The sequence below is a fragment of the Phyllostomus discolor genome, chromosome 14 (genome assembly GCF_004126475.2).
Source record: "Phyllostomus discolor isolate MPI-MPIP mPhyDis1 chromosome 14, mPhyDis1.pri.v3, whole genome shotgun sequence".
NCBI classification, from domain to species: Eukaryota; Metazoa; Chordata; class Mammalia; order Chiroptera; family Phyllostomidae; genus Phyllostomus; species Phyllostomus discolor.
The window spans coordinates 46,780,397-46,791,483 of NC_040916.2; the positions used below are offsets into that span (position 1 = coordinate 46,780,397).

At 53.9% G+C, this 11,087-nt stretch overlaps 1 protein-coding gene across 1 annotated transcript; it reads left to right on the plus strand.

The window, feature by feature from the left end:
- The first annotated feature begins 59 nt into the window (after positions 1-59).
- LINGO4 (leucine rich repeat and Ig domain containing 4) lies at positions 60-7,373 on the plus strand. The gene is given in 3 exon segments (XM_028502907.2): positions 60-1,979; positions 4,357-4,933; positions 4,936-7,373. Coding segments are annotated over 2 exon segments (1,782 nt in total). The 5' UTR covers positions 60-1,979; positions 4,357-4,443; the 3' UTR covers positions 6,228-7,373.
- The last annotated feature ends 3,714 nt before the right edge of the window (positions 7,374-11,087 follow it).

The following is an 11,087-nucleotide window of genomic DNA, read 5'->3' on the forward strand; positions in this document are numbered from 1 at the left end:
CTGCCTGGCAGTGGGCCAGAGCCAGAGGACAGGGATGGAGGAACAGCACCTCTAGCCTCAGCTTTGTTCTGTCCTCTTTCCCATGCACCTCCCCCCAGCTTCGGGAGGGGGGTGGGATAGGACCTCTAGGAAGACCAAGGTGTCCTCAGGACAACAGGGGGATCCAGGACACCCTGAACGAATGGGACTCAACTCTGGGCTCAGAAGGCAAGAATATGCCTTTGAAATACCTCATTGCATTTTCCTGTGGGCTCCAGCGGAGCGAGAGGCATCAAGCTCAGAGACTGGTGCTGGAGCCCAGAAGGACCTGTTAGAGAACTTGAATCTGGATCTTTAGATTTCCTGCCTTCTCCCTTCCTCCCAGCTCAGCAAGGAAACGATTAGGCACCCTGCCCTTTTCCTGGGGTCTTAAAAAAAAAAAAAGAAAAAAACTGCATACATGGACAATGAGGGGCTGGGGTTAATTTTTTAAATGGGATTTGGGCACAGGATAGGGGACAAGGAAGGTCAGGAGCATCATAGACAGAGAGAGAGTTAGAACTCAGACCTCTTATGTGCACTTTAAAAATAGACGTTAGAGGTTAGCACAAATCTGATCAGTGACACACATCCACACACAGGTGAAACACACATGCAACCTGCAATCACGCAGCTCTGCAGACACACCGGATCCAACACACTCTCTGTCTTCCTTGAGGTAACAGCTCAGGGGAGCTTCAGGAAGAGCGCCAATCCTGGGGGACCCCAGAACATTCCCATGGTGCCCCACCCACCAGCCTTAGACCTGGGGTGCTCCAAACTCTGTCCCAGCCCCGCTGTCTCCTATCACAAGAAAATCCAAGAGAAGCTGAGTTGGCTGGACACTGATCAGTCGGAAGGCCAAGGACAGACCCCTGGAGGACCGTGTGGGCCCTGCTCTCTGGCCCTGCTCTGCTTAAGGAGAAAGGAAGTAGATGCAGCTCTGCCACTCAGCATCGGGAACCACCGACTCCAGCAGGGGGGAGGCCCTCCTTTTGGCTTTAAAACGAGCTGTGAGACCTCTGCTGAGGGATTAGCAGCAGGTCCTGGGGGGTGGGGGGTTGCCTGACAGGGGAGGGGTTAGTTGGGTAAACGTAAACCCCAACTTGTGCCATTCTTTATAAAATAATTTTAAAGGCAAGAGGTGTGTGTGTCGGGGGGAGCCTCAAATGAGATTACCTACACACTGCTCTGCAGTCTGGCTCTGAGTGGGGACCCAGGTTCTCAGCCCAGCCACCCAGCAGTGTTCCTGAGGACACTAGCCCCCGCTTCCATCATCCCTCCTGAAGCGTGGGAGCCGGTCCACAGGAGCCCCCATGGAAAGAATCTCAAACTCATCTCCACAGAAGGTGTTCTGGGCTGAGAACTTTCCCCACAAATGATACCCACAGGGGACATTTACACTGAGAGGTTGCACAGAATTACCTTGCCTCTGGGAGACTGAAAGACAACCCTAAGGAAGGTGCTTGGCCCCAGAGCTCCCCAGAAGGGAAGCAGGATGTCCAAGAGACCCTTCGGAGCTGCCCAGCCGCTTCTACTGCCCAACCCCACCCTGGGGGGCTCCAGAGCCTGCCTGGGGGGGCCTACCCCCTCACTCGCCATCCTCCAGTGGTGCTTGCTGCAGCCCTCCCTGGTTGCTTTATTTATTTATTTTGCACCAACAGGGTTGCTGCAGACTCATTCTCGCCTGGTTTAAAAAGAGAGAGAGGAAAAAAAAAACGGAGAAATGCTTTCTGGCTCTTTTTCTACCTCGGTCTTGGCAGCAGCGGATGCAGCACCAACAGAAGCAGCGGGCAGACAGGCGGACAGCCGGGCAGGCGGGCAGGCAGACAGGCAGGCAGGGGGTCAGTGGGAGTGAGCTCCCGGGGGGCGGTGTAAGCCAAGGTGCAGCAGGAATGGGACGGGCCCCCAGCCCTGGACAGATGCAGCGCCCAACTTGATGCGGCTCCCCGGCTTCTCCGGTAAGTGCCCCCACCTCCCGTCCCAGCGCTGTAATTGCCCTTCTCCTTAACATTCTCAGTGAAAAGGCCAGACCCGTGTGCCTGTCAAGGCTGGAGAATTTGTGGCCCCGCCCCCACCCCAACCCGAGCCCAACCATTGATCCTGGCCCAACAGGACTTTGATGGGAGAACTAAGATGTCCCAAGTGCCCCTGGGGGTACAGACTCCAAGGAGACCTCTCTGTATCTCCCCAGTGCTCCCTCTACCTCTGACAAAGGTCTCCTGGCCCCCAAATCAGTGTGGATATTCCAGAAATCTTTCCTCCAAGAGCCCCCTCCCCACACAGGTCCCCATGCCTCAATCAGGTTTGCTTTAAAGAGGATATCCAGGTTCAAAGGTATCTCTGGACTGCAATAGAGAGACAAAGGAAGCACCCTATTCCTTTAGGGGATGGTGCCCCAGACCCCAGCCCATTTAAGGAGAGAGAGAGAAGTGATTCTGACACCTATTTCTTCCTGCAAAGCGGCCGGAAGCCAGTCCTGTAGCCATGGAGATTGGCAAGGGAAGTTTGTGATTAAATTAGCCATCTTATATATAAAGTAAAGGGGTTGGGCCCAGATCCCCCAGCCCCTGGCTCAGCAGGCTCTGGGAACTAAGCGGGAAGTCACAGCAGTGGGAAGGGGGGGAGCTGGGCTGCATGCTTCAGTGCACTTTTCTCGAATGCAGAGCAAAAAAGGATGAGCAGGAACTGCAGCAGTGTGATAAAGGGATAGCTGTCAGGTGGACTTCCCAGAACAGGCACAGGGAGAATGAGGGAGGCTGGGGCATTCGTCTCCCCGGAGAACTCTTAGCATGCCATAGATACCTGTTAGGTTGGGACAGGGACGAGAGGAGACTGGCCAGCAGCCTTTGCCTGCCCCATGCCATTCTCTCTCAAGCCTCAGAGCAGCGTCCTGCATCCCTCTGCTGCTCTGGCCTCTCTCATCGGTTTCCCGGTTCCTACAGCCTCTGAAGTACTCTAGGACAGTCGCCACGCCAATCCTAGAGGGGAGTACAGAGTGGGAGGAAAGGAGAAGAAATCATACCGTCTCTTCATCTGCCCCTCCTAAGTTCCATGTGGGAGAAAAGGAGGCATGCAGTAGGAAGCTAAGCCTGTTAGGGCCCAGAAAGCCTGAAGCCTGAAAGCCCAAAGGTGACCAGGATCTGCAGCCGGAAAGAAACCTGGGCATCCTGCCTCCCTCAGTCCTCCCTTGCCAATCGCACACCCTCCCCTCCCTGGGGGTCCCTGTGGGCACTGAACAGGATGAGTCACGGGGCCTCACCACCTTTCATCTCTGTCGCCTCAGTCAGTGTCCAGTGGTCACCATAGTCATAGTCTTCCTGGATTTGTCTAGACCCCTGGCACCCGGAGACCCGCTTTAAGTGAGCAGGCTGTGCACACAGCCTGTGTCCGGAGATCTTCGGTGCCAGCGGAGGGCCGCCTTGCGCCCACACACCATGTCCGGTTGGCGCTCTCTCTCCATGTGGTCTGTGCCTCCCTGGCTCACAGTCGGTCTCTTGTGTATTGTCAGGCAGTCAGTGCCGGAAGGGATAAGAGATTCCCTCACATTCACACACTGGACTTGAATCAAAACCCTATGAAGGAGGGACATAAGAGAAGCGTAAGTCTGAGGACCCAGCGACAAAGCTCCAAACTTGGGCATCTCCTGGGTCCCTCACATACCCCAGCAGCATCTGGGGGGCATATGGGGAGCATCTGGGGAGACTGGATCTTGCTAGTCCAGGGCCTCAGAATCTTGGCCAGGCTGGAGGAGGGCAGAGAGGCAGTAAGAGGAGACAGAGGGGCTGAGGCCCGCAGGGCTCCCACCCTTGAGCGACTGACTCACAGTAAGGCCTCTCTCCATTTAGGATCCGGGGCTATGATCCCACTGAGCCTTTGACAAGGCTACAGGTAGGTAACAGGAAAGGAGAAGAGAGGGACAGAGCAGAACTTGGGGAGAGCACGTATCAGGGAGAAGGGACCTGAAGCATTTCTGGATCTCACAGATGTAGTGAAAAACCCATTGCAGGGAGACTCTAAGTTACCTCCCACAGCTTCCTGTCCCAGTCCCAGGCCTATAAAACGTCCCCACAGAAATCAGGTTTCACTAGGGTTCTATGAGTGAGTATCACTTGACCTGCAGGCACCTAGGGCCCAGAGGAAAGGAGATTCCCCAGAGAAAACCTGCTGGAAGCCCCAGGGAGGTACACACTAGAAACACACTAGAATTCCTCCTGGTCTGTGCCCCACTGCCCAGCAGTGCTGAGATGCTGAGATGGCTTCTCACTCTCTCCCTCCCTCGCTCACTCTCTCTCGCTCTCCACCCCCGCCCCGCCCCCAGCCTCCTCTGCTCTAAAGAGGCCTAGGGAAGTCTATGGTCACCATCACCTGAAGCCACTTTCCAAAAAGGTCCATGTCATCATCTGTTCCAGGATTGAAGAGGGAATGGCTGCAGCCACAGTAGCTCCAATGCAAGCCTGGCCCCCATGGCCCCCTCTCCTCTTCTTGCTCCTCTTGCCTGGAGGGAGCAGTGGCAGCTGCCCTGCTGTGTGTGACTGCACCTCCCAGCCCCGGGCAGTGCTCTGTGACCACCGGAGGCTGGAGGCCGTGCCTGGGGGACTCCCGGCGGACACTGAGCTCCTGGACCTGAGTGGAAACCGCCTGTGGGCACTGCAGCAGGGGATGCTCTCCCGCCTGGGCCTGCTCCAGGAACTGGACCTCAGTTACAACCAGCTGTCCACCCTGGAGCCGGGGGCCTTCCATGGCCTACAAAGCCTACTCACCCTAAGACTGCAGGGCAATCGGCTGCGAATCATGGGGCCAGGGGTCTTCTCAGGCCTGTCTTCCCTTACCTTGCTGGACCTCCGCCTTAACCAGATTGTCCTCTTCCTTGACGGAGCATTTGGGGAGCTGGGCAGCCTCCAGCAGCTAGAGGTTGGGACAACCACCTGGTGTTTGTGGCTCCAGGGGCCTTTGCAGGGCTGGCCAAGCTGAACGCCCTCACCCTGGAACGCTGCAACCTCAGCACAGTGCCCGGCCCGGCCCTGGCCCGGCTCCCAGAGCTAGTGGCCCTAAGGCTTCGAGAACTGGATATTGGGAGGCTGCCGGCGGGAGCGCTCCGGGGGCTGGGGCAGCTAAAAGAGCTGGAGATCCACCACTGGCCAGCTCTGGAGTCCCTGGAGCCCGGGAGCCTGGCTGGGCTCAATCTTAGCAGCCTGGCCATCACCCGGTGCAATCTGAGCTCCGTGCCCTTCCAGGCGCTGCGCCACCTGAGCTTCCTCAGGGTCCTGGATCTATCTCAGAACCCCATCTCAGCCATCCCAGCCCGAAGGCTCAGTCCCCTGGTTCGACTCCAGGAGCTTCGACTCTCCGGGGCCTGCCTCACCTCCATCGCTGCCCACGCCTTCCATGGCTTGACTGCCTTCCACCTCCTGGATGTGGCGGACAACGCCCTTCAGACACTGGAGGAAACGGCATTCCCTTCTCCAGATAAACTGGTCACCCTGAGGCTGTCTGGCAACCCCCTGACCTGTGACTGCCGCCTCCTGTGGCTGCTCCGGCTACGCCGCCGCCTGGACTTTGGCACATCCCCCCCTGCCTGTGCTGGTCCTCAGCATGTCCGGGGCAAGAGCCTGAGGGACTTCTCAGACATCCTACCTCCAGGGCACTTCACTTGCCAACCAGCCCTGATCCAAAAGTCTGGGCCACGATGGGTCATCGCAGAGGAGGGTGGACGCGCTGTCTTCTCCTGCTCTGGGGATGGGGACCCCACCCCCACTGTCTCTTGGATGAGGCCTCCAAGGGCTTGGTTGGGCAGGGCTGGGCGAGTAAGGGTGCTAGAGGATGGGACGCTGGAGATCCGCTCAGTGCAGCTACGGGATAGAGGGGCCTATATCTGTGTGGTCAGCAATGTGGCTGGGAATGACTCCCTGAGGACCTGGCTGGAAGTAATCCAAGTCGAGGCACCCAATGGCACTCTCTTTGACCACAACATTACCATGCCAGGGGTCCCAGGGCCTTTCTTCCTGGACAGCAGAGGTGTAGCTATGGTGCTGGCAGTTGGCTTCCTCCCCTTCCTTACCTCTGTGACCCTCTGCTTTGGCCTTATTGCCCTCTGGAGCAAGGGCAAAGGACGGGTCAAGCATCATGTGACCTTTGACTTTGTGGCACCTCGGCCCTCTGGGGATAAGAACTCTGGGGGTAACCGGGTCACTGCCAAGCTCTTCTGACCTTAACTTTCATGCTGGGGACCCAGCCATGCCAGCTTCAGATACCAAAAGGGATGCGAACCAAGACCATGTGGACCAGAACCCCGTCCCAAGCAGCACAGGCCTCCCACACCTCCTGCCTGCACTGTTAGCACAGCTATGATGCCTCCTAATAGAGAGTCTGCCTCATGCTTTTGCAGCCTGAGGATAGTGTTGTCGCCCCTTCCCGGAGGGCCCCAGGGAGCTGGAGATATAGACCTTATAGTCAGCCCAGCCTTGCCCACCATACACAAAGCAGGAAACATAACCAAGGCTCCAGCCTGCTAGTCTAACCATCAGTCTTCCCTTACACACACTTACACTCTTTCATAATCTGTACCAACTGCCAACCACAGCTTTAAGATTATTTCAGAGGGAAGTGTCAGTTGCTTCTCAGAATCTTTGCTCCTCAATCAGGTGCTGTCCCTCTCTTACTGCTTTGTCGCCTTCTCCAGGCACAGGGAACTAGAGTTGAGGACCTCAGGCTAAGGAGACGAGGGTACAGTGTGGGATGGGGGAAGACAGACCACACGCTGGCGCTGTGTCCGCATGAGCCTCCACCACCTGCCTCTGTCACACCATTAAACCTGCTGCCCAAAGCCCATGACTGTAGCAGCCCAAACTACACGTGACTTCTGGAGTTTTCTTTACTTCAGACTTTTTGTGCCCCTTATTGCTGTCAAATCTCCCCCTTCCTGCCCTTCCTCGCTGCCCATTGAGCGTGTATCCCCATAGCCTTGCCTACATCAAATATAAACAGGGGTTTATGCAAAAGTTGACCAGCCAGGCCCGGAGAGAACAGCACTCCTGGCCCATCTCAGTTTCCACCCCTTCCCCATACTCTCGTCTCTAGGGTTGCAGGAGCAGTACTCCACGTCCCAAGGGATTCCTCTGCAGAAATTCCAACCCAGGACACCCAGCTCCATCCCTCCTTTCTCGTTCTTGTTGGGATCTGCCTATCATTACTGTGTCTCAGATCCCTACTGCCCTTGAGGGAGGGCAAGAGGGGAACTCTTAGAAAATGACTAACAAAAGCAAGAATCTGCCCTTGTCAAAGGAGAGAGACCCAGAACACAGCAGGACTGGGCTTGCAGGAACAGGGGAGGAGGGGCCCTGAGCGCTTGAGTGAAAATGAGAAGAGGCAGCAGCAGGAATGTCTCCTAAATCACTTCCACTACCCTTCCCCCAGCTCCCTTGTTTAATGCAACCCCAGCGGGAAGCCCTCTCTGGAGAGAGGTCACTGTCTGATGGAGACCTCTGGTGCAGAGGCAGGTAGGAAGAAGAGATGCTGACTGTCTCCGAGTGTGCTTCAAATAGAGGGCAAAGCGGAGCCAGAAAAAGTAGAGACACTGAGAGCTCAAGGGAGAGCAGCCTCGATGTCATCAGAAGGGGAGGAGTGAAGGGAAAGGAGCGGAGCGGGGAGGAGGGGCGGAGAAGTGGAGGCCACACAGCCCTGGAGGGCTTCTCTGCATCGTCCACCCTCAAAAGCCCCCACCCAGCCTTCACCAACAATCTGCAAGCGTGGTGACCTCCTGGCTAATTCCTGCTGCAGTGGTTCTGGTTCTGAAAGACCACTCATTACTGTCCCCAACAAGTGGGAGGAGCCGGCACCAGGAGGACACAGCAGCACTTCACGCCAGGCTAGCTTCTCAGCTGGGCAAGTAGGAAGCTGCGGGTGGGGCCAGAGGTGAAAGTGAGAACCCCGGAGAATCAATAATTGCGAAATGGGTGTCCCCGAGCCTCCAACCCTACCCCCGCCATGCACACACAATTCTTGTATCCCAACCACCTCCCTCTCCAGTTTATGAGACACCAGAAAGGCTTCCCTCCTCTCCAGATTCTCCACCAGCAGTTTACTAGGTTGGGACTTGCGGGCGCTCGTGTTTCTCACTCTAGCTGTCTACTCTGCAATGCAGAAAAGAGCGGAAGCCGCACTGCTGTTCGGAGAAGTCTCTGAGAAGCCCCCTGAGGCGGCGGAGAACAGATGACACAGATGGTGTGTGTCTGGAGCGGGCGATGCTGCCGCCCGAGTCCCAGAGTCTCCAGGGCAGCGCTGCCCAGCAGAAATAGAATGCAAGTTCGGACGTCCTAATATCACATTAAAAAAGCAAAAAGACACAGATACGATTAATTTTAATACTATGTATTTTATTTAATTTAACCCAATGTACCCAGACTATTATCATTTCAACATAGCAATATAAAAATTAGTAGTGAAATATTTTACAGTTTTGTCATATTAGGCCTTTGAAATCCACTGTATATTTTACACTCACAGCACATTCCAATTTGCTCACTACATTTTCACCAGAAATATCTTTTTGGTATTTAGGTTTCATAAAATTCACTGTTGAAAAAGTTGACTCACACATTCAAGCTGTTCCAAACATATTAAAAGTTTTCTAATAACTAAATCAAGGATTGTTTTTCACATTTACATTAATTATAATGAAATAAATTTAAAAGCCCACTCCTCAGTTGCACTAACCATCTTTCAAGTGCTCAATGGCCACATGTGGCCAGTGGCTACTTGCATTGGACAGCGCAGCTCCAGACACTACAACTCTGGGCATAGACGAGGACTCCTTGGTGGAGATGGCAAAGCATTGCCAGAGAAACACATTCAAGCTAGGGGAAGTGCTTGTGAAGTTACACCCCACTGCCGCCCCTCATTCTCCTCGCACAGCTTCTCCAGAGTCGGTTAGCGAAGCCACATTACTCTGATGAGCACTTCCGCAGCTTGTACAGTCAGCGAGCCAGTCCTCACGGCACCTGTCTGAGAAGGCTGCCCTTACTTAGTTCAGGTACAATTGTCCAGGCTGGTGTGTGGGTATCAAGTGTGTGAATGCAACCAGGGACATGTGCAGCTGTGCCCATGCGTGTGCACGCACAGGGATGCTATGGTCTGCATCATTTGGGGCAATCCAATAGAGCTCTTCTGGGGCTGAGACAGAGGTGGAGAAAGGAGAAAAATAACATTTACTGAGGGCATATTCTGTATCAGTGGCTTTATCTTTGTTTTCTTATTTAACTCTCACACCAACCCCATAAAATAGGGCATCTTAGCTGACAGAACTAACAGTTAAATAAAGTAAGTAAATGCTGGAGTATACAGGGCTAGTTAGTAAGGGAGCTGCATTTGAACTCAGGGTGACTCAAAAGTCCAATGCCTCCACCATACTGCTCTACTGTTGTAGTCACTGCATGTTCTTATAACCCCTCCCCATGGCCTCTCAGGTGCAGGACCTGCCCAGGGAGCAAAGTAAAATCCAGGGGTCACCTTCTACCCCAAGAGCTCAGAACAACTTTTTTAGGGAAATTGGGGTCAGTTGTTAATTTTCACCTTCCTTCAGTAACTCTAATGCAACTGATTCAAGAAGCTGAGGGTTGGTTGGTTTTTACTCTTTCTCAGTTTCTCTCACCCACTGTCCTTGCTGCCTCTGTCCCAGGGACCAGCAGAATGCAGCAGAAATTCCAGGGATCAGATGGACTGAATTGAAATACCTGGCTGCCAGCAACAGAGGCTCTCATAATTAAAAACAGAGGTTTCAGTCCCGACTGGTGTGGCTCAGTTGGTTGGAACCATGGCTCACTGACCTGTAACCAAAAGGTTGAAAGTTTGATTCCTGGCAGGGGCACATACCTAGGTTGCAGGTTAGATCCCTGGTCCAGGGGGTTGGATCCCTGGTCCAGGCCCAGGTCCCCAGTCTGGGCGTGCGTGGGAGGCAACAACTGATGTTTCTCTCCCTTCCTCTTTCCTTTCCTCTCTAGCTAAATGAAAAGAAAATGTTCTTGGGTGGGGATTAAAAACAAAAACTAAAAACCAAAAAACCCCAGAGGTTTCAGATTTCCTAGGTCCCTTTCTGGGTTCTAACCTCAACAACCTCTTAGGTTACTGCAAGGCTGCTCAGGAATTTCTCATATGGTGGAACAATCTGTGAACTATGTCAGATTTGAGGGAGATTTGACTCTGCCCACCTTCTGCCTACCTCTGCTGGACCGAACCTTCCTGAAGTCATTCCATCCACCCTCCACCTACCCTCCCCTTCCATTTCAGGTGTGGTGTCCCCTAAGCTGAGAGAAGTTTGGACCAAGTTACTCTGGCAGCATTTCAGCACTCCCCATGATGATCCCTGATACATTTTCGTTTCTCGATTTCCTTTGCCATGCTGGGTCCCTGATTCAAGGGATGAGAAGCCCGCAAGGCAATGACTGTTAGCTTATTTTGAATCAGGGACCCCTCTGAGAATATCTGGTACAAGCTATGAACAAAAACATTTATACATTGTCCACCGGCATCCTGAAGCCATCAAAGATTCCACAGAATGCAGGATAAGAACCTCTGCCGTGAGAAGCCTCAGGTAGCAGGAGAAAAGCTGAGGACTTAAGCTGCCTGTGCTCCCCAGAGTCCATTGGAGGCAAGGAAAAAAGGCTGGGAAGGACTATGGTGTGAAGTAGACAACAGCACAGGTAAGAACAGATGGTAGGATGGACCCTGTAAGAAAACACTGTTACCTCCACCTTCTCCTTCTCTGTCCCCCTTTCCCCACCAGCATCCATCTTTCAGAGAGGCAGGCAACTTGGGTGGGACTTTTGCTCTAAGAAGTGATCGTGGCCCTGGCTGGTGTGGTTCAGTTGGTGGAGCATCATCCAGTAAATGAAAGGTGCAGGTTGATTCCCAGTCAAGGTACATACCTAGGTTGAGGGTTTGGTCCCCAGTCGGGGCGTGTACAATCCCTGGTCCTAGCAACAAATCAGTGCTTCTCTCTCACATCAGTGTTTCTCTCTCTCCCTTCCTCTCTCTAAAAAAGCAAGGGAAAAAATGTCCACAGGTGAGGATTT